General features: G+C 42.9%; 1 protein-coding gene across 1 annotated transcript in view; it reads left to right on the forward strand.

The window, feature by feature from the left end:
* The window catches only part of CACNA1B (calcium voltage-gated channel subunit alpha1 B), a 191,542-nt gene that overhangs the window by 109,797 nt on the left and 54,978 nt on the right, over positions 1 to 26,767 (forward strand). Inside the window, exons 21-23 of the mRNA XM_024762449.1 lie at positions 3 to 146; positions 1,104 to 1,321; positions 24,608 to 24,734. Coding sequence (XP_024618217.1) covers positions 3 to 146; positions 1,104 to 1,321; positions 24,608 to 24,734 — 489 coding nt within the window. The remainder of the gene's footprint in view (positions 1 to 2; positions 147 to 1,103; positions 1,322 to 24,607; positions 24,735 to 26,767) is intronic.

The raw sequence follows: 26,767 nt of genomic DNA on the forward strand, positions 1-26,767 counted from the left end.
GGCCCCCGGGAGGCGGAGAGCGGAGAGGAGCCGGCGCGGAGGCACCGCACGCGGCACAAGGCGCCGTCCGCGCACGAGGAGGCGGAGAAGGAGGGCGAGGTGGGGGACAGGGACGAAGACAAGGAGCTCCGCAACCACCAGCCTAGGCGAGTCAGCGCGGGGGCGGGGGGCGGCGCGGGGGCAGTGGTGACTGGGCCGGACGTGCCAACCAGCCCATGAGGGGCAGGCTGGTAGGGTTACACAGGTCAGGGGTGCGCGGACCTGGCCGGGCGGCCCATCCCTCTGTCTCAGCCCCTTTCTGCAGTGGTGACAGTCCTGCCTTGTTGGGCGGGCGTGGTGGGGAGCGTAGCTCTAAGGCGCCCGGGAGGAAGGGAGGCTACGGGTGAAAGTGTTGGGACTGGCTTGGGACACTTGAGACTTGGAAAAGGTGCCCCGGGGAGAAGAGAAAAATGTGTAATCCCGTGAAGCAAGGCGAGTCAGGAGAGCCTGAGGGAAGCCTGAGGAGGCCACAGGACTAAATGGTGGAATGGGAGGGGGCTGGGCTATGCGGCCATGACAGAAAGGACCCCCATCCCAGGCCAGCCCAGCCCGGTCCCTGGCTGGGACAGGATCTGACGGTGACTTTGTGAGAACCCAGGGGTAACAGGAGCTGTTAGGCTGAGGCCAGCAGTCTCCATGCTTGCCAATGAGTTACAGACCACCCAGAACTCGTGCAGCCAGAGGCCACAGCTCAGGATCAGCCCGACCTGGGCACGGTCTTTGTGTGCAGAGCTCTGTGCTGAGCCTTTGCCCTGGTGGGGCCCCAGGTGGGGTGGCTTAGGGTAACATCCTCTTCCAGGCTTCTTCGTTCTGCAAACAGTTCTGTTATATACACATAACGTGATATCAGCCATGCCTGGCCTTGTGCTAGGGACAAACAGGTGAGTCAGCCCTGTCCCTACCTTTCAGACCTAAAAACAGAAATGTATAGGGTGATAAAAACCATGACAGAGGAGGTGATCAGGGATTTATTTGATCTGGATAGGGGTTTAAGAAGCTGGGTTTTGCAGACTGAATAGGAGTTTGGCTCTTCGTCAGACTCTGATGTGTATTCTTGGTTGCAGGGAGTCGCACTGTGATCTGGAGGCCAGTGGGGTAATGGGTGTGGGCCCTGTGCATGCCCTGCCCAGCACCTGTCTAGAGAAGGTGGAAGAACAGCCCGAGGATGCAGATAATCAGCGGAACGTTACTCGAATGGGCAGTCAACCCTCGGATCCGAGCACCAGTGTGCACATCCCAGTGATGCTGACTGGCCTTCCTGGGGAGACCACGGTCGTTTCCAGTGAGTATCTTCCCATAACATCAGGGCAGGGCCCACCTTGTGCAGGCTCTGTTTGCTCTCCCCCCTTCCCTCCTGCTCCATGACAGCCACCCGGGGACAGAGCTTGCCTCTGTGAATTGTTCCCCAACTGGAAAGTCTTTGCTGTCAGCATTTGTGCCTTGCTATCCCTTTGCTTTCCAGTGCCCCAGAGGAGCCCTCTTGCTATTACATGTCACTTAAGCTCTAGTCTGCTTCCTTCCAGCGATATTTGCAAGTTACCAGGTGAGTGCCAGGCATGGTGTTAGAGTGCAGGGGGCACAGCAGCGGGGAGTGGGACTGACTGCCCTCGCGGGGCTCAGAGTCTCGTCGGGAAGACAGACCGCAACGTGGTCACGGCTCTTCACAGTCGCACAAACGCTGCTAAGGACTGTGGCCACAGACCTGACTAAGGTCGGGAGCTAGCGGGTGAGAGGAGGGGGGTCTCAGGGTGGTGGTATTCCACCCACTTACTTATGGTCCTGGCTCTGCAGTTCCTCCCAGGCCTTTGCCTGAGCTTCCCTTTTTCTTCCCCTCCCTCCCTCACACCGTGTGTGAGGTCGTGACGGAGCAGCCACTCCACAACTGACTTGTGTGCGGGCGCGGAGGGCACAGTGTAAGTAAAATGCCAACCTGCAGGTGACAAAGGAGGCCCTTCACATTATGCGCAGGCGCACGGGCGTTTTGTGAACACCAAGGATAGAAAAAAACATGCCCAGGGGCAGAGGTGACTTGGAATTCCAGATGAAGATTCAGCCTCAGGCAGGCCCAGGTGCTGCCACACGCTTGCCTGTCTGCAGACGTGTCCACGCACAGAACGGGCGCTCCCTCTTACTCAGGGGCTCTCGCCTGGGGCCGATGGGTAGTGCACAGCGCCAGGTGTAACAACAGTGGGGGTGGCTGGCTCTGCCCGCTGAGCCTCCCCTTCCTCGTTGCTTCCTTGGAAGAAGGCTTTCCCTGGTCCATTCTGTCGTTTCACCTCCCATGGCAGTAGTGTGTCTGCCTTCCCAGACTCCCGAAATCAGCCCCCGGGTCTCATTCTTTCTGGACTAGCTTGAGGGTCCCCACCTGGTTTTTGTCCACGGGAGTCAAGGTGTGGCCCCTCCTCCCCAACCCTGGCAACCACTGATCTTTTTACTGTCTCTGTAGTTTGCCTTTTCCAGAACGTCTTATAGTTGGAGTCACCTAGTACGTAGCCTCTTTAGATTGTCTTCTTTCACTTACCCATGTGCATTTAAGGTTCCTTCGTGTCTTTTCGTGGTTTGGTAGCTCATTTCTTTTTAGTGCTGAATAATATTCCGTTGTCTGGATGGACCACGCTTTATTTATCCGTGCACCTATTGAAAGACACGTTTGTTGCTTACAAATTTTGTCAGTTATGAATAAAGCTATTATAAGCATTCATGTTCAGGTTTTTGTGTAGACATACATTTCCACCTCATTTAGGTAAATACCTAAGAGCATGGTTTTTGGATTGTGTGGTAAAACTACATTTAGCTTTGTAAGAAACTGGTCTAACCAACTGGCTATATCATTTTTACATTCCCACCAGCAGTAAATGAGAATTCCTGTTGCCTCGCATCCTCTCCAACATTTGGTATTGTCGGTGTTTCGGATTTTCGCCATTCTAATACATGTGTATTGATATCTCATTGTTTTAATTTGCAATTCCTTAATGATATATGATCTTGAGCATCTTTTCATACGCTGATTTGACATCTGTGTATCTTCTTTGGTGAGGTGCCTGTTCATATCTTTTGCCCACTTTTAAATTTTTTTATTTGAAAAAAATTTTAGAGACAAATTTTTAAAGAGCAGTTTAAGGTTCAAAACAAAATTGAGAGGAAGGTAGAGAGATTTCCATATACTCTCTGCCTGCAAACATGCATAGCCTTCCCTATTATCAGCATCTCTCATTAGAATGGTGCTTTTTTTTTTTTTTTAAACCAAGGATAAAACTACATTGACACATCATAATCACCCAAAGTGCACAGGGTACATTAGAGTTCACTCTTGATGTTGTACATGCTGTGGGTTTGGACAAATGTGTAATGACATATATCCATCATTGTAACATGACACACAATATTTTCATTGCCCTAAAAATTCTCTGTGCTCTGCCTGTTCGTCCCTCCTCACCTCCCATCAACGTCTGGCAACCACTGATCTTTTCATTGTCTTTGTTCTTTTGCCTTTTCCAGAATGTCATATGGTTGGAATCATACAGTGTGTAGCCTCTTCAAATTGGCTTCTTTCACTCACCAATATGCATTTAAGGTTCCTCCATGTTTTTTCATGGCTTAGTAGCTCATTTCTTTTTAGTGCTGAATAATATTCCATTGTCCGGATGTACCTTAGTTTATTTACGCATTCAACTACTGGAGAACATCTTGGTTGCCTCCAAATTTTGGCAATTATGAATAAAGCTGCTACAAACACTTGTGTGCACGTTTTTGTGTGGACATAAGTTTTCAACTCCTTTGGCTAAATCCTAAAGAGAGTGATGGTTGGATCATATGGCAAGAATATGTTTAGTTTTGTAAGAAACCGCCAAGCTGGCTGTACCAAGTTATGTTCCCACCAGCAATAAATGAGAATTGCCGTTGCTGCACATCTTTGCCAGCATTTGGTGTTGTCCCTGTTCGGATTTTGGCCACTCTAATAGGTGTGTCATGGTGTCAGATTGTTTCAGTTTGCGTTTCCCTGATGACGTTTGCTGGGAAACATCTTCATGTGCTTATTTACCCTCCGTATGTCTTCTTTGGTGAGGTGTCTGTTAAGGTCTTTTGCCCATTTTTTAATCAGGTTGTTGCTTTTATTTTTGAGTTTTAAGAGTTCTTGGTATATTTTGGATAACAGTCTTTTATCAGAGGTGTCTTCTGCAAACCTTTTCTCCCGGTTTGTCGCTTGTGTTCCCATTCTCTTGATGTCTTTCACAGAGCAAAAGTTGTTCATTATCTCCCAGGAGTGTTATAGTTTCACATTTCACATTTAGGCCTATGAGCCATTTTGGGTTAATTTTTGTGAAGGGTGTAAAGTCTCTCCAGATTAATTTTTTTGGCATGTGGATGTCCAGTTGTTCCAACACCATTTGTCGAAGAGACTATCTTTGTTCCACTGTATTGCCTTTGCTCTCGTGTCAAAGATCAGTTGACTGTTATTTGTGGGGGCCTGTTTCTGGACTCTCTGTTCTGTTCTGTTGACCTATTTGTTCATTCTTTCCCCAGTACCACACTGTCTTGATTACCGTAGCTATATAGTCAGTCTTGAAGTTGGGTGGTGCCAACCCTGTAACTTCGGTCTTCTTTAATATTGAAGTTTTGGCTATTCTGAGGCTTTTACATCTCCATGTAAACTTTAGAATCATTTTGCTGATATCCATAACATAAGTTGCTGGGATTTTGATTGAGACTGCATTGAATCTATAGATCAAGTTGGGAAGAACTGACAATGTTGAGTCCTCCCATCCATGAACATGGAACATCTCTCCATTTATTTAGTTCCTTTATTTCATGCATCAGAGTTTGTAGTTTTCCTCATAGGGATCTTGTACATATTTTGTTAGACTTATGCTTAAGTATTTCATTTTGGTGGGGTGCTAATGTAAATAGTGTTGTGTTTTAATTTTAAATTTCACTTGTTCATTGTTGGTATATAGGAAAACAGTTGACTTTTTGTGTGTTAACCCTGTATCCTGCAACCTTGGTAAAATCAGTTATTAGTTCCAGGAGTTCTTTTGTTGATTCTATCAGATATTCTCTATGGGTGATCACGCCATCTGCAAACAAATACAAGTTTTTAGTCTAACTTCCCAATCTGTATAGTTCGTTGTTGTTTGCCGTATTGCGTTAGCAAGGACTTCCGCTATGGCATTGAAAAGGAGTGGTGAGAGGGGCATCTCTTCCTTGTACGTGATCTTAGTAGGAAAGCTTTGAGTTTCTCACCATTAAGTATGATGTTAGCTGTAGGGTTTTTTTGGTACATATTCTTTATAAAGTTGAGGAAATATTCCCTCTATTCCAATTTACTGAGAGTTTTTATGGTGAATGGGTGTTGGATTTGTCAAATGCTTTTTCTGCACCTGTTGATATGATCATATGATTTTTCTTTTTTAGTTTGTTGATGTTATTATGGATTACATTAATTGATTTTTAAAAATAATTTTACTTATTTATTTTTAGTTTATTTATTTGTCTGTGTTGGGTCTTCATTGCTGCGCACAGGCTTTCTCTAGTTGCAGCGAGCGGGGGGCTACTCTTTGTTGCGGTGCACGGGCTTCTTATTGTGGTGGCTTCTCTTGTTGCAGAGCATGGGCTCTAGGGGCATGGGCTTCAGTAGTTGTGGCATGTGGGCTCCGTAGTCATGGCACACGGGCTCTAGAGCACAGGCTCAGTAGTTGCAGCGCAGGGGCTTCGTTGCTCCGCGGCATGTGGGATCTTCCTGGATTAGGGATAGAACCTGTGTCCCCTGCATTGGCAGACAGATTATTAACCACTGCACCACCAGGGAAGTCCTGTGTTAATTGATTTTTGAATGTTGGACCAGCCTCACATGTCTGGGATTAATCCCACTTGGTTGTGGTATATAATTCTTTTTATACTTTTTTGGGTTCGATTTGCTAATGTTTTGTTGAGAATTTTTATATCTATATCCATGGGAGATATTGGTCTATAGTTTTCTTGTGATGGCTTGTTTGGTTTTAGTATCAGGGTAATGGTGGCCTCCTAGAATTAGTTTGAAGTATTCCCTTTGCTTCTATCTTCTGAAAGAGATTGTAGAGAATGGGTATGATTTCTTTCTTAAATATATGGTAGCATTCACCAGTGAACCCATCTGGGCCTGGTGTTTTCTGTTTTAGAAGGTAGTTGATTATTGATTCAATCTCTTTAATAGGTATAAACCTATTTAGAAGGAATAGATATAAACCTATTTGGACTGTCTGTTTCTTCTTGAATATTGGCAGATTGTGTCCTTCCAAGGAACTGGTCCATTTCAAGCAGTTTATCAAGTTTGTGGGCATAGAGTTGTTCATAGTATTAATTTATTATCCTGTTAATGTCCGTGGGATCAGTAGTGATGTCTCCTTTTTTATTTCTGATATTAGGAATCTGTGTTTCCCCTCATTTATCTTAGTTAGCCTGGCTAGAGGCTTATCAATTTTACTAATCTTTTCAAGGAACCAACTTTTGGTTTCATTGATCTTCTCTGTTGATTTGCTTTTTCAGTTTCATTGATTTCTGCTTTAATTCTCACGATTTCTTTTCTTCTGCTTACTTTGGATTTAAGTTGCTCTTTTTTCTCTTCCTAAGGTGGAAGCTTAGATTATTGATTTTGGGTCTTTCTTCTTTTCTAATTTATGCATTCAATGCTATAAATTTCCTTCTAAGTGTTGCTTTTGCTGCATCCAACAAACTTGGATAAGTTGTGTTTTCATTTTCATTTAGTTAAAAATATTTTTAAATTTCTCTTGAAATTTCTTCTTTGACCCGTATGTTATCTAGAAGTGTGTGGTTTGATCTTTACATATTTTGAGATTTATCTTTCTGTTATTTAGTTTAGTTCATTGTGGTCTGAAAACAGACATTTTGCCCACTTTTAAATTGGGTTGTTGTTTTCTAATTGTTGAATTTTTAGAGTCCTTTGTATAATTTTGATAAAGACTTTTATCAGATATGTGATTTGCAAATATTTTCTCCCAGTTGGTGGCTTGTCTTTTCATTTTCTTAATGTCTGGTGTTTTTGATTGTTACTGGTGGGAGGGTTAATTTGGTCCCTGGTATGACTTCTGCTAGGAGCAGAAATCTAGGCTATTGACTTTTATATGTTAATTTTGTATCCTACTACTTTTCTGTATCTTCAGATTGTTCTTTAGTTTTAGCATTGATTCTCTTTGTTTTTTCCCAAGTACATTATGCAAAATTTTGCAAATACAGTTGTAACTATTCCTTTCCAAATATTAGGTCTTCCTTCCTCTCTCTCTCCTTCCTTCCTTCCCTCCCTCCTTCCTTCTTTCGTCCTTTCTTTCTTTCTTTTGCCTGATTTCACCAGCTAATATACTAACATTGGAGTTACTAGGTACCCTTACCTTGCTTCTGCCTACACTAAGTAAGATTCTGGTTTTGGGCTTGAGAGGTGTGTGTCTGTGTGTGTCTACGTCTGTGTGTCTGTGTGTGTATAAGATCGTGTTATAGTGTTCATTAATTTCTTTTTCAGTAAGTATTTTTTTATCTGGAATAGATGTTGAATTTTGTTGAAGGTCTTTTCGGCATCCATAGAGATCATATATTTTCCCCTTAAATATGGGGATTTATACTAATAAGTTTTCAGATCTTGAACTATCTTTGCAATCTTAGAATAAACCCCACTAGGTTATCATATTTATTTTTTAATGTGATGCTGGATTCTGTTTGATAATATTGATACTTTATGGAGGATTTTTGGATTGAGATGTATTTTAGGATATTGAGATGTGTTCTGTAGCTTTCCTATATTATGTTCAAGTGTCATAAGGTTTAGGTATTAATGCTATATAGTTACCTCTTGCTTAACTTCATTAATCCATTTCTGCAAATCACATGTTGTAGTGGGAGTCCCATTTCCCATTATTTTAGATGGGAAAAATTGTAATGTACTATACAAATTATAATGTATTATAATTAGTTGTACTCAAAATCCCCAGCCAATTTCTTAAAACAGAACTAAAGCACAGTTAGTCACAGAAAACACTTAATACATTGTTTCCTGATCACCACAGTTAAAATAGCTGTTAACAAGCAATTGCTTTGGACACCTCCTTCCTTCAGTGAAACTTGCGCTTTTCAAAAACATCGACACGTGATTCTGATAGCTAACCAACTGACTTTGGAATCTTGCCTGACAGTTTTCAGTGTTTTGAGTTTTGGGGATGTATACATTTTTCCTGCATGAACAACAGTCAAGAAAGCCTCAACAACGTTGTAATGAGAGATACATGTATTCTCCTGAAGTGTGAGTATTATCAAACTCAGAGGTGCTCTGTTGAGTACTTATTATGAAACTAGGAGGTGCTCTGTTGAGAAATTTTACCTGAGGAGATGTTCTATAGGGTGTGCCTATTATTGATCCATGAAAAGAATTAGGACGTTTGCTTCTTTTCCTTTTCTGGGGTAGTTTAAGTAGCATTAGGATTACTTGGTCTTTAAAGATTTGGTACAGTTCCGTTGTGAAATAAATCATCTGGGTTTGGTTTTTGTTGTTGTTAGGACAATTCTTTGATAATTTATCTGTTTCTGTATGGATATTGGTCTGTTTAAACTTTCTTATCTCCTAAGATCAGTTTGGTAAACTGTAATGATCCATTTGATCTAGGTTTTCCAATTTATGTACATAAGAGCTATGCAAAGAAGTGGCTTAAGTTTTTAGAACAATTTGCTCTGGCTCACTGTTTTTTTCCCCCTTCTTATTTTTTATCCTGTATATTTTGTGTTTCCCCCTTATGTTCTTGATTAAATTAGTTAGAAGTTTATACAATTTGTGGATTTTTATAAAAAGAACCAGCATCTTTGTTAGTTCTACTATGGTTTTCTTTAAAAATCGTTTTTTTTCCAATTTTATTTTCATTATGTACCTCCTTCTGCCTGTTTTTGTTTTACTTTGTCATTCCTTTTCTAGCTTCTTTAGTTGGAGACTTAAGTTTATTTTAGTCTTTATTATATGATTATTTAAGGTTCTGAATTTTCCTCTGATTACTAATTTAACTGTAGCCTATAGGTTCTGATATTTGGTGTTTTCATTTTCACCAGATTTTAAAGGAGCTATGCAATTTTGGTTTGTATTCTCCCTCAGTGTTTGTAGGTCCCTTGGGATTCAGTATATAGAGAAGCAAGTACTCTGCAAGTGAGCAGTTTTGTTTTTTACTTTCTCATATGTACGCCTTCTATTTCCCTCCTTCCCTTGTGGTGCCCTGACTTCCAGGACAGTGTCGGATAGCAGCGGTGAGAACTGACGTTCTTCCCTTGTTCCCATCTTGTGGGAGGAGGGAGCGCTCAGTCTTTCACCATTAAGTATGATGTTAGCTGTTGTTTTGGGGTTTGTTTGGTTTTTTTAAAAGATGTTCTTTATCAAGTTGAGGAAATTCCCCTCTGTCGCTTTTATTTTTCTAAGTTTTTATATTAAATGAGTGTTGAATTTTATCAGATTTTCTGCCTCAATTGATATGATTATGTGGTTTTTCTTCTGTAACATGGTAGTTTACACATTGATTGATTTTCAAATATTGACCTGCCTTGCATCCCTGGGATAAACTCTGCTGGTCATTGTGTATAATTATCTTTATATATTGCTGAATTCTGTTTTTTTTTTGTTGTTTGTTTTTTGCGGTATGCGGGCCTCTCACTGTTGTGGCCTCTCCCGTTGCGGAGCACAGGCTCTGGACGCGCAGGCCCAGCGGCCATGGCTCACGCGCCCAGCCGCTCCGCAGCATGTGGGATTCTCCCGGACCGGGGCACGAACCCGCGTCCCCTGCATCGGCAGGTGGACTCTCAACCACTGCGCCACCAGGGAAGCCCTGAATTCTGTTTGATAATATTTTGTTAGAGAGTTTTGCCTCTGTATTCATGAGGGATATTGCGCTACAGTTTTCTTTTTTGTACTCTTTGTCTGGTTTTGGGATCAGAATAATACTAAATTCATAAAATGAATTGGATAGTGTTTCTTATTATGTTTTTTTTGAGGAGGCTGGGTAGAATTGGTGTTAATTCTTTAAATGTTGGACAGAATTTGCCAATGAAACATTTCTCTTTTGGAATTTAAAAATTAGCCTTAATAGGGCTATGTTATGTAATCATACTGGGTGAGTTGCATTAGTTTGTGCTTTTGAAGGAATTGGCCTATTTCCTTTAAGTTGTCAAATTTATGTGTGTATAGTTGTTTGTAGTATTCCCTTATTATCTTTTGATGTCTTCATGATCTGTAGTGACTGCCCCTGTCTCATTCTTGATATTGGTGCTTTGCGTCTTGTCTCTTTTTTGTCAGTCTTACTAGAAATTTGTTACCCTCGTTGATCTTTTCAAAGAAACGCATTCTTGTTTCATTGATTTTCTCTATTGTTTTTCTGTTTCCAATTGCGTTTGATTTCTGCTCTTTATTATTTTCTTCTCTCTGTTTGCTTCGGGTTTATTTTGCTCTTTTTTAGTTTCCTGAGATGGGAGCTTAGATTAAGTCTTTTCCTCTTTTCTAAGGTAAACATTTAGTGCTATAAATTTTCTTCTTAGTACTGCTTTAGCTGTGTCCCACAGATTTTGATATGTTATCTTTTCATTTTCATTCAGTTTTGTCTTAAAAATTTCCCTTGAGACTTGCTCTTTGACTCATGGGTTATTTAGAAATGTGTTATTTAGTTTCCAAGGGTTTGGAGATTTTCCTGTTATCTTTCTGTTTGGTGTCTAGTTTGATTATTTTGTGATCAGTGAACACACTCTGTATGATTTCAGTTCTTTTAAATTTGTTAAGGTTTGTTTACTAGCCCAGGAGATGGCCTTTCTTGGTATGTGTTCTGGGTGTGCTTGAAAGGAATATGTATACTGCTGTTGCTGGGTGGAGTATTCTGTAAGTATAAGTTAGATCCTGTTGGATCCTGTGGAGTTCTGTGTGCATGCTGATTTTCTGTCTAGATCTATCAATTGTCGGGAAAGAGATGTTCCAGTATCCAACTATAAATATGCTTCTTAAACCCCTATCCAGACCTATTTCTTTCAGTTTCATCTGTTTTTGCTTTACATATTTTTCAGCTCTGTTGCTGGGTACATACACATTTAGAATTCTGTCTTCTTGAAAGATTGACTCTTTTATCATTGTGTAATGTGTCCCTTATACCTGATAAATTTCTTTGCTTTGATGTTTACTTTATCTGATATAAATATACCCACCCTTGTTTTTTTAAATTTTTTAAATTAATATTTGCCTATAAGATGTGTATCTTTTTTCATCTTTTTACTTTTAAACTAGCTATGTAGGTATATTTTAAGCTAGTTTCTTGTAGACAGCATATCGTTGGGTCATGTTTTTCATCCATTCTGTCAGTTCTTTTTTTTTTTTTGCATATTTTTAAAATATTTAGACAATTTATGTTTAATGTCATTATATATTATGGCTTACATATTCTGTTTTATTTTTCCTATTGTCTGTTTTCTCTATTTTTTGTTTTTTGGCTGCACTGCACAGCATATGGGATCTTAGTTCCCCAGCCAGGGATCAGACTCACGCCCCCTGCGTTGGAAGCGTGGAGTCTTAACCACTGGACTACCAGGGAAGTCCCCCTATTCTTTCTATTTTTTATTTTTCTGGTTTCTTTTTCCTGCATTCCTGTGGGTTACTTGTTTATATTTTAGAATTCCACTTTGATTTATCTATAGTATTTTTGAGTGTATCTCTTTGTATTGGTTTTTTAATGGCTCCTCTAGGTATTACATATATATAACTTGTCTCAGTCTACTAGGGTTGTCATTTTACCAGTTGGAGTAAAGTATAGAAACTTTACCTCTCTTTTTCCTCCACATGTATAAAATAATTAAATGTTTCCTCTACATATATTTAGAAGCACATCATTGTGTGTTATAATTTTTGCTTCAGCTGTAAAATGTAATTCAGAAAACTCAAGAGGAGAAGGAAAGTGTGTTGTATTTTTACTCTTTCTATTGTTCTTTGTTTCTTCCTTCCTGATATTCTAATATTTCTTCTTCCATCACTTTCTGTTTGGAGGACCTTCCTTAGCCATTCTTTTAGGGTAGGTCTGAAGGTGACAGATTCTCTTAGTTTTCCTTCATCTGAGAATGTCTTGATTTTCCTTTCATTCCTGAAGGATATTTTCACTGGGTATAGAATTCTGGGTTGACAGTTCTTTTTTTTTCAGCACTTGAAAAAACGTGTGCCTCATCCTTCTGACCTCCATGGTTTCTGATGAGAAATCCACTGTCATTCGAATTGTTTTCTTCCTATAGGTAAGATGTTGTTTCTCTCTCGCTGCTTTCAAGATTTTTTCTTTGTCTTTATATTTCAGAAGTTTGATTATGATGTATTTTGGCATGAGTTTCTTTAGGTTTATCCTGTTTGGGGTTCACTCAGCTTCTTGAATTTGTAGGTTTATGTCTTTTTGCCAATTTTGGAAAATTTTCATCCATTATGTCTTTGACTGCGTCTTCAGCTCTGCCCTCTTTCTCTTTTCTTTCCAGGACTCTGTTGACATGAATGGTAGATCTTTCGTTATAGTCCCGAAGGTCCCTGAGGCTCTGTTTACTTTTTTCAGTCTATTTTCTCTCTGTTGTTTAGATTGAGTAATTTCTATTGTTCTGTCTTCCAGTTCACTAATTCTTTCCTCTGTGCCCTCCATTCTGCTGTTGAGCCCATCTATTAAGTTTTTAATTTCAGTTATTGTATTTTTCAGTTCTAAAATTTATGTTTGGTTCTTTATATCTTCTTTTTCTTTGCTGAGATTTTTTTCTCATTTGTTTCAAATGTGTTTTTAATCATCTGTTGAAGCATTTTTATGATGGGTACTTTAAAATCATTGTCAGATAATTCTAACATCTGTATTATCTTGGTGTCTTTTCTCATTCAAATTGAGTTTTTCCTGGTTCTTGGTATGACAAGTGATTTTTGATTGAAACCTAAACATTTTGATATTATGTTATGAGCCTCTGAGTCTTATTTAAGTCTTCTGTTTTTGCTGGTCTGCTGTGACAACACACCAACAGGAGGAGGGTTGGGGAGCTGCCTCATTATTGACAAATCGGGGTGAAATACAGGTTCCTCACTTGCCCTCCATTGACACCCAGTGGGAGTGGGTTCCTTGTCCCTGCTGGGCTGAGCTGGGAATTCTAGCTCCCCGCTGGGCCTCCACTGATACCGTCTTGTCTGGGAGAGAGGGGAATCCTTGTTACTGTTCCCTACATGGCCTGCGTTGACACAGTAAGGGTTGACCTCATTACCTCTGGGTGGTGGTAAAAGTCCCGACTTTCCACTAAGATTCACTCTAGCAGATAAAGGGCAGGGGATGCCTGCTTACCTCTGGGTAAGAACCGAAGTCCAGGCTCTACCCATGTAATCTTTTCTGCTATTGTATGGGTTGGGAGTTTTGTTATTACCACAGGGTGGGTATGAAAGTTCCTGCACTCACTTGGCTCTCTCTGATACCACCTCAGCAGGGGCTTTGGGTACCTCATTACAGACTGGTGAGGGTGGAGGTCTAGGCTCCCCACTTGGCCTCTGCTCATATGAGTGGAAGTAGGGCTGTGGTTTTTTTCTGTGGTGTTAGTAGAGTGGTTATTGGCTATAAATTTCCCATCTGGTTAGGCTCTACCTTTCCTGGTCCTGTCACTAGGGAGAGCTGGCCTTTAAAAATCTTTCCTGTTGGCATTCTGGGTTGCTGGCTTCTCCAGCACCAAGGATATATGAGGCATAAAAAAAAAAGACCCAGAAACAAAGCCTGTTGTTGTGTTGTTCCTCAGTTTCCGAGATACCAGCAAATCTGCCTTCTTTTCTCCACCTTTCGGAATCTTCTTAGGTTGGCCTTACGTATGATGTCCAGGGTTTTTAGTTGTGCTTAGAAGGATGAATGGAAGAAAGTACCTCTATTCCATCTTTTCAGAAGCTGAAGTCTTGAGTTAATTTTTATATATGGCATGAGGTAAGGGTTGAGGTTCTCATTATCCACTCCCCCACCACCATTGATGTCCATTTGTTCCATTACTGTTTGTTGAAAATGCTGTCTTTTTCCATGGAATTACTTTGGTTCTTTTGTCAAAAATCAATTGATAGGTGTTATTTCATTTCAGAAAAATTTCTGGGATTACAGTTTTAAATGTTAGTTCTGTTACATTGTTTTATTTTTGTTTTTCAGACATTCCAGTTATACACGTGTTAAATCTCCTTTGCCTATCTTCTGTATGGATTTCTCTCTTACCCTTCTGAAAACTCATTCTTCATTTCACTCCTAAATTCTTTTTCCCTTGCTATAATTTCAGTCATATCTATTTTCCATTGGACTTATCTGTTGTCTCATGATTTCCAAGACGATTTTTTCTCTTTAACTTTATTTCTCAGATATTTTTGTCTTTTTCTTCAATTTCTCTCCTAAGTTTGGTCAGCTCTCATCTCACATCGCCTAGTTGTCCATACATTTTTATTTTGAATCTGATTTTGTGGTGTTTTTTCCTTATCAACAACTGTTTGTTTAATTATATTTAATTCATGTTGGAAAGTTGTGTAACAGTTTTCCTCCTTTGCAGTTGTTTTTTTGTGGAGAATTTTTATTACCTGAAAGGTTTTCATCCTTACTTTCTATGTTCTTATGTAGAAGCTTTGTGTGGTTGTTGGGTTCATTTTTCTGATAATGAGGAAGTATGTTACAGTCTCCTGGACCAAAAATTACATGAGATTTTGTGAAGAGTAGGGGAGGGGTTTGGGCAGCTTACTTGATTTCTAGTTCAAGAGCACCTTCTTATTTAGTACAGTGAAACCCAGTTTCTTTTTCAGTGGTACCTAGTGGGGACTATTTGTCTAGTTCTAATTCTGTGATAAAATCCTATCTCTGGAGGACCCTGGACCTCAGACACTTGTTTCTTCCTTCCCTACATCACTGAGCCACTGAAGTCGCGTCTCTCACTGTCTTCTCCAGGTTGCCATCTCCAGTGCCTTGTACTTTCCAAGCCTCTCCTTTCAAGTCCCCAGAAGCAATACCCTGACCTAGCAGGCCTCATACCTGTTCTCAGTATTTCCCTGCTTGGCGGGGGATGGCGGGGGGTGGGGAGCTTCTCTCCTGTGGATGAATGAGTTGATGTTGTCTGTGTTCCAGCATTACTAGGACCCTCCTCACTCTCCCTTCTGCATACAATCCCTGCCTGATTCTGCAGGTCTGAGGTTTGTTTTCCCACTTACATGTTAATTCAAGTTTGTAGTTTTCTTATTTCCCATATGCTGTAGGCATGGACTGTGGCTGATTTTGTCACCTCTCCTTATCGACCGCATGGGTTATGGAGCACATAGGGAGAAATCTGAGTGTGGGTGACTGCTGTTGTCTATGGGAGCCAGCCTCTCATCTTTTTAGTTTCTGCTGGATTTGTAGTTATGGCCACATTACATTTTTAATTTCCTTCCTTCCTTCTTTTCTTCTTTCCGTCCTTCCCTCCCTCCCTCCCTCCCTTCTTCCTTCCCTTGATAAACCCTTTTTTTCCCCCTAAAGTTCTGTCCATTTTAATAGGCTACTAAAGTCTCAACTTTGGCCTTCTTGAGCTTCTCTATCATATCTTTTTCTGTTTCATTAGTTCTTTTTTTCTTTGGCTGCGTTGGGTCTTCGATGCTGCAGACGGGCTTTCTCTAGTTGCGGCAAGTGTGGGCTACTCTTTGTTGCGGTGCGTGGGCTTCCCATTGCAGTCGCTTCTCTTGTTGTGGAGCACGGGCTCTGGGTGCGCGGGCTTCAGTAGTTGCAGCACACTGGCTCAGTAGTTGCAGCACGTGGGTTCAGTAGTTGTGGCGTGCGGGCTCTAGGGCAGGTGGGCTTCAGTAGTTGTGGCACGCAGGCACAATAGTTGTGGCTCAAGGGCTCTAGAGTATAGGCTCAGTAGTTGTGGCACACAGGCTTAGTTGCTCCACGGCATATGGGGTCTTCCCAGACCAGGGATCAAACCCATGTCCCCTGCGTTAGCAGGCAGACTCTTAACCACTGTGACACCAGGGAAGTCCTCATGTTCTTATTTATTGTTTCTTTTCTTCTGCTTTCTTATTGTAATCTATTTCCCCATTTATTAGTTGAATACTCAGCTCTGACACAAGCCTTTCTACTTTGCTATGGTGTTGAAGGCTTTAACTTTGACTCTAAGAATTATTTTAGTTTTATGTTACAAGTTATGAAATGTCATATTTTTTAGTTCTAAATCTTTTTCCAGGTTTCATTATGATTTCTTATTTGATCCATTAGTTATTCATAAGCACAATTTTGAATTTCGAAGTGGCAAAGGTTTCTTTATTGGTTAAAAATTTTTTTTCCTGTTCATTCCACTTTTTTTTCTTGTATTTTATCACCCCTTGTATTTCAGATCATCCATTTGGCTTTTTTTCCCTTCTGCATGAAGAACATCTTTTCTAACTTCTTTTACTGAGGTTTGATGGTGGTAAATTCTCTCAATTTGCCTGAAAAATCTTTTTGCCATTGTTTGTGAAAGTAGTTTCAATTTGTGTGGAATTCTAGTTGGTTAGTTATTTCCTCTCTGTGTTTTGAGACTATTCCACTGTCTTCTGTCTCCTGTTGTTTCTGTAGAGAAGCTAATCATTAGTCCAAATGCTTCCATTGTGTGGCTCTCTCTTCTCTCTATGGCTGCTTACATAAAAACCTTTTTATTGTGGAAAATCGAAACAGTGTTAAATAGAGACACAAGTATAATGAACCCCTATTTGCTGCCACTCACCCTCAAAGCAATTATCCACATTTTGCCAATCATGTTTCACTTTTTTTTCCTTTTAATCACTTTAGGTATAACTGTGTCTGTAAGCATCTCTAACAATTAAGGATTTAGCAACTACAACAGCATTATTACACCTAGCAAAGTTTATAATAATTTCTTAGTGTTATCTAATACCTATCCCAAGTTCAAGCTTTACCAGTTATCTCAAAAATAACTTTACGATTGATCTGTTTGAGTCAGGATCCAAACAAGGTTTGCTCATTTGACTTAGCTTCATCTGTTTATGTCTGTTTTACTCTGTGACTGTTTTCTGCCTGCCATTTATTTGTTGAAGAAACTGTAAACCATTCTGGATTGGGTTGATTGCATCATGGTGTCATTTAACACATTTCTCTGTCCTCAGTATCTCCTGTTAACTGATATTTAGATCCTAAAACAGGCCGTCTGAACCTTGGCACTATTGAAATTTTGTTGGTGGTGGCTGTCTTGTGCGTTTTGAGATGTTTAGCAGCATCCCTGACCTTTCCCCTCTAGATGCCAGTAGTACCCTGTAGTTGTGACAGCCAAAAAAAAAAAAAGTCTCCAGACATTGCCAGGTATCCCTAGGAGGCAAAATCACCCTTGTTTGTGAACTGCAGATCTTGATTGTGATCAGGTTAAACTCTCTGGGGAAGCTTCATAGGTGGCTGGCTGTGTGCTTCATGTCATGTTCCATCCGGAGCCACATACCATCTAGTGTTTTCCTTTGGGCAGTGTTAAGATGGATCGGTGGGTAGAGCCCGATCCATCCACTGTAAGGTTCTCCACCAACCTTTCCCCTAATGATCTAGTAGGCACTGATGATGGTCGCCCAGATCTGTGATTTTATTTGGCATTGCACAGTTGTGAATTTATAATTCTATCATGTTCTCTGCATTAGTTATTCTGACACTTTCTATACGGAAGAACTTCCCTCATCAACTCTTTGGTTACCGTGAAATACAGTTTGTATTTGTATTAGCAAGATACATGCTTAATTCCGTCCCTTTACATATGAGTTTTCAAAATAGCGAGTTGGTACACTAGGAACTCCAAATCCAGTCATCGAGAGCTTTAACAAAATTATTGTTATGAATCTTTGGATTTTAACGTGTTTGGTGTGTTTCAGTCCTTTGGACTCACTGTTAGCTCTGATGCTCAAATTGTCCTGTCTCTGGATAGTGGGAGCCCCTTAAAGTTGGCCTTTTTACCTTCTCACAGCCTGTTGTCTTTGACAGCTTTCTGCTTTCATCTGTGACAAAACATTCCAGGATCATTGTGTACCTTTCCTGCCCAGACCTGGAATCGGCCATTTCTCCAAGGAGACCTGTGTCCTGGACACCTGTTGTTTTTCCAGATCTCCCTTCCCTTCCTTCAGGGTCCTTTTGCCTCCAGTGGCCTCACCTCAGCTCCTCTTTGGAGAGCTGCCCTTGACCACTAGAGGTGCTTCCCAACACGTGGGGGATGGAAGGTGGAAGTCCCTGAGGGTTGACGCCCCCAGGTGGCCCTCACCAGGCAAAGGAGTGCGGGAGGTGAAAGCCCGACCCTCTGGCTTCAGGTCTGACAACTTTGAGGCTTAGTTCAGACCCCAGGGTCCCCCGAAGCAGCAGCTGACGCTGTTGCAGGACTTTATCTGAAGCTGCGCCCTGCTTTGGCTTCCTTCGCTGCCCCGGTCTGCCTTCTTTCTCCCTTCCAGTTCCTTCTGGGAGTCCGTCCTTAATCAGTCACTTGCACATGGACCCTCATCTCATGGTCTGCTTCTGTAGAGCCTGATGTGAGAGGCTGCGGTTCCTTTGGTGAGAAACGGTATTATTTACCAATGTGGTCATTGCTACTAGATTTTTACTGCTTTCAGGCTTTTTAGGACTTTTTTTTTCTTTTTAAGAAAGAAGAATATACCATGTATTCTTTTGGCATTTGTAATTCAAATGTAAGATTATAGGATTTTTACCTAACTACTTAAGTTTTATATTTGTATCTCTTTTCTTTTACCCTGAAACATTTGTATTTTTGTCTTTTTTTTTTTTTTTAGAGCAGTTTTAGTTTCAAAGTAAAATTAAATGGAAAGCACAGAGACTTGCTGTACACTCCCTGCGCCTGCACCGTCGGCCTCCCCCACCCAGTGGTACACTTGTTACGGTCAGTGAGTCTCCATGAACCACCGTTCTCACCCAAAGTCCAAGGTTTACAGTAGGGCTCACTCTTGGTGCTGTACCTTTTAAAGGTTTGGGCAGATGTATAATGACCTGTGTCATTATAGTATCATACAGAGTAGTTTCACTGCCCCAAATTCCTTCTTTTGTCTTTTTACTTATTCTGGTTTTTTAAAATAGTGTTGTTTAAAAAAATTGTATTTTAAAATGTTTTGCCCCTACCATGTAGAAATGCAAGCAATTTTTGTCCTTCAGTTTTGTGTCCAGCCAGAGTTGCAAACAGGCTCTCTTATTCTAAATAATTTTTCTGCTGTTTTCTATGTAGACACATTTATACTGCCTGTGATATAAAATGTTTTGACCCATGAACTATTTAACATCTGTTTTTCAATTTCCAATTGTAAAATTTAAATCTTAATTAATCTTTTAGTTTCTGATTATTGCCTTAAATTGTAACTTAATTGTACTGTAATTAGAGGACATGACCTGCATGAGGGTCTTCTTTGAGACGAGAGATTTACGACTGCTTTATGGCTTAGCATATGGTCGACTTTTGTAAATGGTCTTTTTTTTGTAAATGTTTTATGTATGCTTAAGAGGAATATGTTTTCTCTAATTTGGGGAACACTTGGCTTGTTATATTTGTCTGCTAAATCGAGTGTGTTAGTTGTGTTGCTAAATATTCTATATATTCACTAATATTTTGCCACACGGACCCATCGATAGTTAAGACATTGTGCATTGAAATCTCTTTCTGTAGATCTGTCAGCTCTTGCTCTGTGTGTGTGTGTGTGTGTTTAAGTTTCTATATTTAATGCAATTATTTTGAATAGTTTGAAACATGCAGTACAGTATAGGAAACATGCTAACAGATGACCAAGTACTGTTGTGTATGTTTCTAAAATAGAACTATGTGTTTCTGAATCTCTTTTGTTAGGCTTTTTCTTTTATTGATTCCTTTTTTTTAAAAAAAAGCTTATGTTAAAATATATGTTTGCTTTCTATATTTTAAGCCACTTTATGTATATTTAAAATTGCTGTGTCTTACTGCAGCTGAACTTTTTGTCATCTTCTGCTGACCCACTTTAACTCTAATAATGATTTTTTCTTATATTGTATTTTTCTGATGTGAATATATACCTGAGTTTTGTTTTATTTTGTTTTTTTAATGTATCTTTTCGTTTGCCAAGTGTATCTTTTCCCATCTTTTGGCTTGCAGCCTTCATATGGCCTCGATTTTAGGCTTGTCTCCTGGAAACTACACATAACTGTATTTTTAAAAATTCCATGTGGGTGGCCTGTGTCAGTCAGTAGCCAGGTTCCGTCGGCTTGTATGTATGTGATTATTAGTTTACTTGGACTTGTGACATTTGTTCCATTTTTCCTATGTTTTTTCCTCCTTTCCTTGCTTTTTAGTATTGAATAATTGGTTGTTTATTTGCTTTCGTGTCACATTTTCCCCTCTAGTTTATAAACTATGAATTATTTTTCTGTTTTTTTAAAGTGGTTATCTTATAATTCTATCATGCATGCGTAACAAAATCTATAGTTATTTTATTAAGTAAGACCTTAGAACAGCAGCTGCGATCACATTTCCCCCAGCTTCCTTGGTAGCAGCCAGCGTTTCAGTCCTTTTCTCCCCACAAAACAGATATTGTTCTGCCTTTGTAGGCATTCAGGATGAACCCTCCCTGGAATGTGTCACTTTTGCGTGAGTATTATTTTGAGCTAAGGGCAGTCGAGTCCCTGTGGGTTCAAGAGAAGCAACCGCCCCTCCCTTAACTACCTAGAAGAATTTAAATTGGGGACTTTTCCCAGGGAAGAGTTATTACCAGAGATAAATGTTATCTAAGTGGCCCCATCTGTATGGCAGGGCAAGCATCTAATTACCAAAACCCTGCCCTTTTTTATATTGTCCAATGAATGACCCTCCTGTCCTTGGAAGCCCCAGGCTCCTATCCCATTCCTTAGCTTAAGGTGTATATACCTCATTTTATCCTTCTGTCTGAACCTCTCACATATGTGTGGTTCCCGTATGTACGAAGTTACACTTGATTTTCTCCTGTTAAGCTCACGCCAGTTTAATTCTTAGGCCAGTCAGAACGTAGGAGCGTAGAGGAAAGTTTCTTCCTTCCCAACAACTTTACAGAGACCGTGTTTATTTGTTGTTAGATTTACCAATTTCTTACATTGCAGACCTTCCTTTAATATCATTTTCTGTCTTCCTGAAGTACAGACCTTCCTGCTATAACATTATGTGTGCATTTCTGAAAATGCCATGCATTGAAAATAATAGGCCTTGTAGAAAAAGTTAGGTTAAGAGCAGATTATTCAAGATATGCAACTCTTTAACCAGAACACTAACAAAAACAAGAACGCTCCGAGTGCAAAATGATAGCGAAGTTAATCTCCGTTTGCATTTGCACCATCACGTCTTCAGCCCTGCACCCTCCTCGGGGCCCTTTGCTTCTGGCAGAGGCCAGCCTGGTCTTGCTCTTGCCCAGCACTGACTGGAGGGGAATTAGTCGGGACCGACAGAGGGGCTCACTTCTCTGCCCTTCTCTCCTCTCTGGGATTTCGCCCCTCATTCCCAGACACTTTGTCATCCTCAAACTCCAGTCTTTCACTCCTCCTCCCAGCAGGCATGTTGCTTTCTGCTTCTAAAGATGGGAAAATGGCCCCATGTGCACAGGGGTTGCCTCGTGCCTCCTTTCTCCCAAGGATTTTAGCTTCTCAGGTTCTGTCTGTGTCAGCTGGTTCCCTGTGCCTTTAAACAGTTGTGTACTTTTTTCAGCTTTTATAGTTGTTTTTAGTAGGAGGACGAGTCCTTTTTAAGCCTCTCTCATAGGTCAATTTTATAGACTTCTATTGCTTGTTCATTTTTTAAATTTCTTTACATATTTATGTTTAGTTCTTTTATAGTCCTCATCTACAGGTACTTACAACTGAAGTCCATTGGGGGTTATATATATATAACCTGTTTCTGTTGTCTTTCACGCACCTCGTATGGGGATGATGTTTGTTTTCTGGTCCTTGTATGTTTGCTGATGATTTTTGTTGGGGTTCATATATGACTGGCCGTAATCCACCCTTTCTGAAGTGGGCTTTGTTTGATAATCAAGCCCTACAGAAAAAGAATTGTTTGGTTGCTTTTTCAGTTCTCCCACGGATGGTACATAGCTGCAGGAGAGAAATTCTTTGTACATGTTGGATGCCTTGGGACATTAGGCTTAAGTTCTCTTCAAGTTGGAAATGATTGCCTTGGTCGGTGGGGATTCTGTGGGCCAGATGAGGGATGTTCTTGTCAGAGAGGACTTACCTGTGCTTTCCTGGAAGCCCAGCGCACCACCCGCCTGGTTTCCCTTCGGTCCTCTGGAGGGAGCAGTTTAGCATGGTGCCTCACTCAGCTTTCCCGCCTCACCCCAGCTTTGGTCGATCATGGCCCCACAATGTAATTCCTCCGTTCAGCCTCAGTTTCTTAATCTGCAAACTGGAGGTAATAATACATGCCAGTAAGTGCCGCTGTGAGAATAAAGCACCTGGACCAGCCCCGCACATGTTTTCAGTGAATGTTCTGTTCCTTTCTTTATCCGCCCTCCTCCCCCATATCTGGCCATCTGGCTTGATTGTCTTCTGTTTCAATGAATTAATTTTTGTTACTGTCTGGTTTTTTTTTTTTTAAAACAGCTTCCAACAGGATATTTCCTCAGTCTGTTGTAGTTCTCGTTTTGATCCTCTCCCTTTATTCCTGGTCTGTTTTGACTTAATCGATGATTTCTGCTGTTGTTGTAGTAGTAAATCTATTTCAGGAGAAACATTTTCATCCAGGCTCTGGCATCTTTGTTCCACTTCTTTTGAGCAGAAAAATACTTCATTCAGTGTATATTGGTTCCTTTTTCCCAGTTTACTTGTCCTTGGGTTTGCTTAGTTGTTATTGTGGAAGAGTCTGAAAAGCTGTGGTTTTAAAATAATAAATGTTTCTTAATTTAAAAGTTACACATGCTCATCACACACAAAAGAATTTCAGTGTTAGAAGTATAGTGAAGAGAATTAAGATTATTATCAGAAAGCCTTTCGGAGATCGCCACAGTTACTGTCATTTTGGTGTTGTTTCTCTCCCTGTATATGTTGTTTTCCATGGTTGAGCCCATCTGGGATATACGTGTGTGTAGCCTTATCGTAAGCTGCTTCTCTAGCGCTAGTGGTTGGTCATTTAAACGGTCTGCGCCTTGTTAGTGTTCATAGTGTGACGCTCCCGTAAGTGCTGCGCGCCTCGTCGATCTCCTGTGGTTGTACTTTGCATAGTTGTTACTGTAACAGAACTTACAACAAGCAACTTTGTGAGTACAGATGTTTGCGTGCATGCTTGATGTCCTTAGGAGATAATTTTGTACAAATTAAATCAATAGACAGAAATTTTTACTTTAAATAAGTATTGCCCAGTTGCTTTCTTAGAAGATGCTATAATTTATGCCTTCAGCCGGGAATTGAATGGTGCCGGGTGGTGGCAGCTGACAGTCTAGGAAGCATCGTAGCGGCTCTGGCTTAAGCCACAGCACGTGGTTTCACGTTCGGGTCAAGGCTGTTTTCTCTGGCCCGGCGGTTCTCTGCAGGACTTCAGAGTGGCCAGCAGCCAGGGAAGAAGCTTAGAGCCTTCGTCTTCACACATGCTGGAGGGAACCTCCCTCATTTCTGCCTTTATGCTTCTTCCAAGAAGTAAAAGTGAGGTGGACAGGTGGGCATTGGCTCCAAGCCACTGCACTGTCCTCCCTGGGTCTCAGGAACTGTTACCCGCAAGAATGGAAACATACTTTAGGATAGTTAAAAATGAAACACTGTTGTGAGAAACATACTATGCAGAACAGCAAAATCTACGTAAAAACAGTGGCCACAGCCAGAATGACCCTGGGGACTTTGATTTGTGGGTGCCAAGTGGAGGAGGGGGTGCTGATAGCACAGAGAATGGGCCTTAGGTAAGGGGGGCGATGAAGAGGGAGGAGGAAGGGCCAAGCGGGTGTGTGGGCGACGGCAGTGCCCGCGTCCTCCCTGGGTCAGAGTCCTCTGCGGGCCCTGTGCGGTGGGTCAGGCCTGACAAGCGGGTTCGGGAGAGCGGCTCAGGCCAGGCCAGCCCCTCTCCTTGCTGCCCTGTTGGCCCTGCCCCAACCCCCTGCAGCGACAGTGGGTGCTCTCACCAGGCAGCCCGGGATGCCTTCTCTTGAGGGGTGAGCCCTGCACTGGGATGGGGGAACCTACTGGCCCTGGTCTCTGGGGCTGAAGGTGGCTTTGGTGTTCTTAGAACATCTAGACTTATGGCCCCTAGGGAAGCAGAGAAGTCCGCAGCCAGGGATGCCCGCTAGGCTTGGTACTGCTTCCCCAGTGACCCTGGGGAAGGGAGAGGTGAGGAAGGGTCTCTGGATCTCTGCGGCAGACGGCCCAGATCCTCAGCGCTGGCACGGCCCTGCCTTTGTTTGCCTCAGTGGTGGCCTGACTGTGATTGGAGGGGTCTCGTGTGAAGCTGTGTTCTTAGCTACACGCCCTTCCCTGGGGTGGGTACACGAAGACCTGTGAGGTTGGAGCTGGGAGAGTGTCTGTCGCCCCGGGGCGAGACCTGCGTGATGTGGGTTTATGAGCCACACCCCTAACTTGGTGGCCTCGTGTCCTTGCAGGTGGTAACGTGGACCTGGAAAGCCAAGCAGAAGGGAAGAAGGAGGTGGAAGCTGATGATGTGATGAGGAACGGCCCCCGACCCATCGTCCCTTACAGCTCCATGTTCTGCTTAAGCCCCACCAACCTGTGAGTCTCGTCACCAGCCTGTGTCCTGTGCCGTCCTCTCGTCCATGGCCCATGATCCACGTGTACACGCTACCAGTGTGTGCTAGACGTGACCTGCACCTTTACACGTATTAATATCCTGATTGATCACCACAGCATCCCACAAAGCACACGCTACTGTCACCTCACTTTGCAGATGAGGACACGAAGCCACAGGGAAGGCCGGTGTCCAGACACACAGCCCGCCCGTCTCGGTGGCGGAGCTGGGATTTGAACCCAGGCAGTTGGTCCCAGGGCCTTGTTCTTAACCCCCACTGCAGCCTTAGTTTACCTCTGCACACACGCACCGGTTTACATCCATCGTGCATATGTGCTGCCCTCCGCCCGCCTTCCAGCAGAGCCCGCAGGTGTGCGTCACGGTCACTCGTGTCTGTGCACAGTTTCTCCCCTCTGTTTACACCGTGAGTCTCATCCACTCATCAGTCCACCTGCCTTCATTAGCTCCGCCCGTGTTCATGTGCCAGACAGCGTTCTAGGTGCGGGGAATACACGGTCACGAGCAGAACGGACAAGGGCCCCATCCGCTCTTAAGCCTACAAGCGAGTGGAGAGGCAGACGGCAGACAGGACGTTAGGGAGGGGACATGAGGTGGTTCATGGACGGAAGGGCTAAGAGGAAGCACAACGCGAGGACTGGAGATGCAGACGGTGGGGGCTGCTGACGTGAAGGGGGATTGGAACAGAGACGTGGCGGGGGGTCGTGAGAGCCCACCAGGCAGAGACGCAGGCAGAGCAGAGGCGGAACCACACCGCCCAGAGGGGCAGCGCAGCAGGGTCTGAGGAGCTCGTGCTCCGTCCTTTACCCACGTGCCCAGCCAGCCCTTCTGCCCTGGGCATCCAGCAGTCTTTGCACCAGCCCCCGTCGCCCATCCTCCCCACGTTCCTCCTTTCAGCATACGTCTGTGGGGAGCTTGCTCTGCTAGGGGCTTGGAGTAAGATGGCGGTAGAGACAGATGAGGCCTCGGCCTCCAGCACCGACCAGGTGGTGTCCGTCAAATGAGTACAATGTGGACGGTAAAGCGGGGAGGTCTGGTGTCTTGGAGCAGGTGGGGAGAGTCAGGGGAGCCTTCCTGGAGGAGGTGAGAGATCTCAGGTGAAACCTGAAGGGTGAAGAGTTAAGATGAAGAGGGAGGAACCAGTATTCTTGGAGGGCGGAGAGAACTTAGAGTGGTCCAGAAGTGAAAGACATCAGGCTCAGAACAGCAAACGACAGTTGCATGGCAAAGCACAGAGGCAGACAGCGCTGTTGTGTGTTCTGTGGAGGAGTCGAGGTGACCCCGAGAGCCCTGAGAAGCTTGAGAGGTTGTAGACAGTTGGGGGTGCGTGGTGACTTGGTTAGACTGCACTTCAGCAGAGCCCTTTGGTGGGAGGACTGGAGACGAGACAGGGAGACCGGTTAGTAGGTGGCCGCGGGTTTCAGGAAGAGTTGCTGGTGATTTGATGAGGGCAGCCGGAGCGGAGAGGTTTGGGAGCGAAACGCTTGGGGAGAACTTTTGGAGGCAGGATCTGCAGGATTTGATGGCAAGTTAGATGTGGAAGGGGATGGAGATGTGAAGGATGGCAGCCAGGGTTTCTGCTTGATGGCTGGGGGCCCGGCCAAGCTGGGGGGTGGTGAGCACAGACCCTGTGGAGCCCGGGGCAGCTGGCAGGTGGCACATGGCCGGGGGACTTGGGGGTCTGAGCGAGGGTGGAAACTCAGCCACAAGATGGACCAGCAGCTGTTGATTAGAAGGAAGGGGGCTGGGATGGAAGAGGGCCCGAGATGGAGCGTTGGGGAAGTGGAAGGAAAAGCGTCTCAATTAGGAGGGAGAAGTGCCAGCAGGTCACTCGGGGGCCTGGGAAGGGCAGCTCCGGGGAGTGTGCGGGCTGGAGCTGGACACCGGTGGTCGGGTTGAGGAGGAGACAGGCATAAAGTCCAGTCCCTTCCAGGGACAGAGAGACGTGGGTGCCCTTGGGAACACTCCGCGTTGGCGAGAGGAGCAGGTTGGACGGGCT

The sequence above is a fragment of the Neophocaena asiaeorientalis genome, unplaced genomic scaffold (genome assembly GCF_003031525.2).
Source record: "Neophocaena asiaeorientalis asiaeorientalis breed wild unplaced genomic scaffold, Neophocaena_asiaeorientalis_V1.1 scaffold78, whole genome shotgun sequence".
Classification (NCBI taxonomy): domain Eukaryota; kingdom Metazoa; phylum Chordata; class Mammalia; order Artiodactyla; family Phocoenidae; genus Neophocaena; species Neophocaena asiaeorientalis.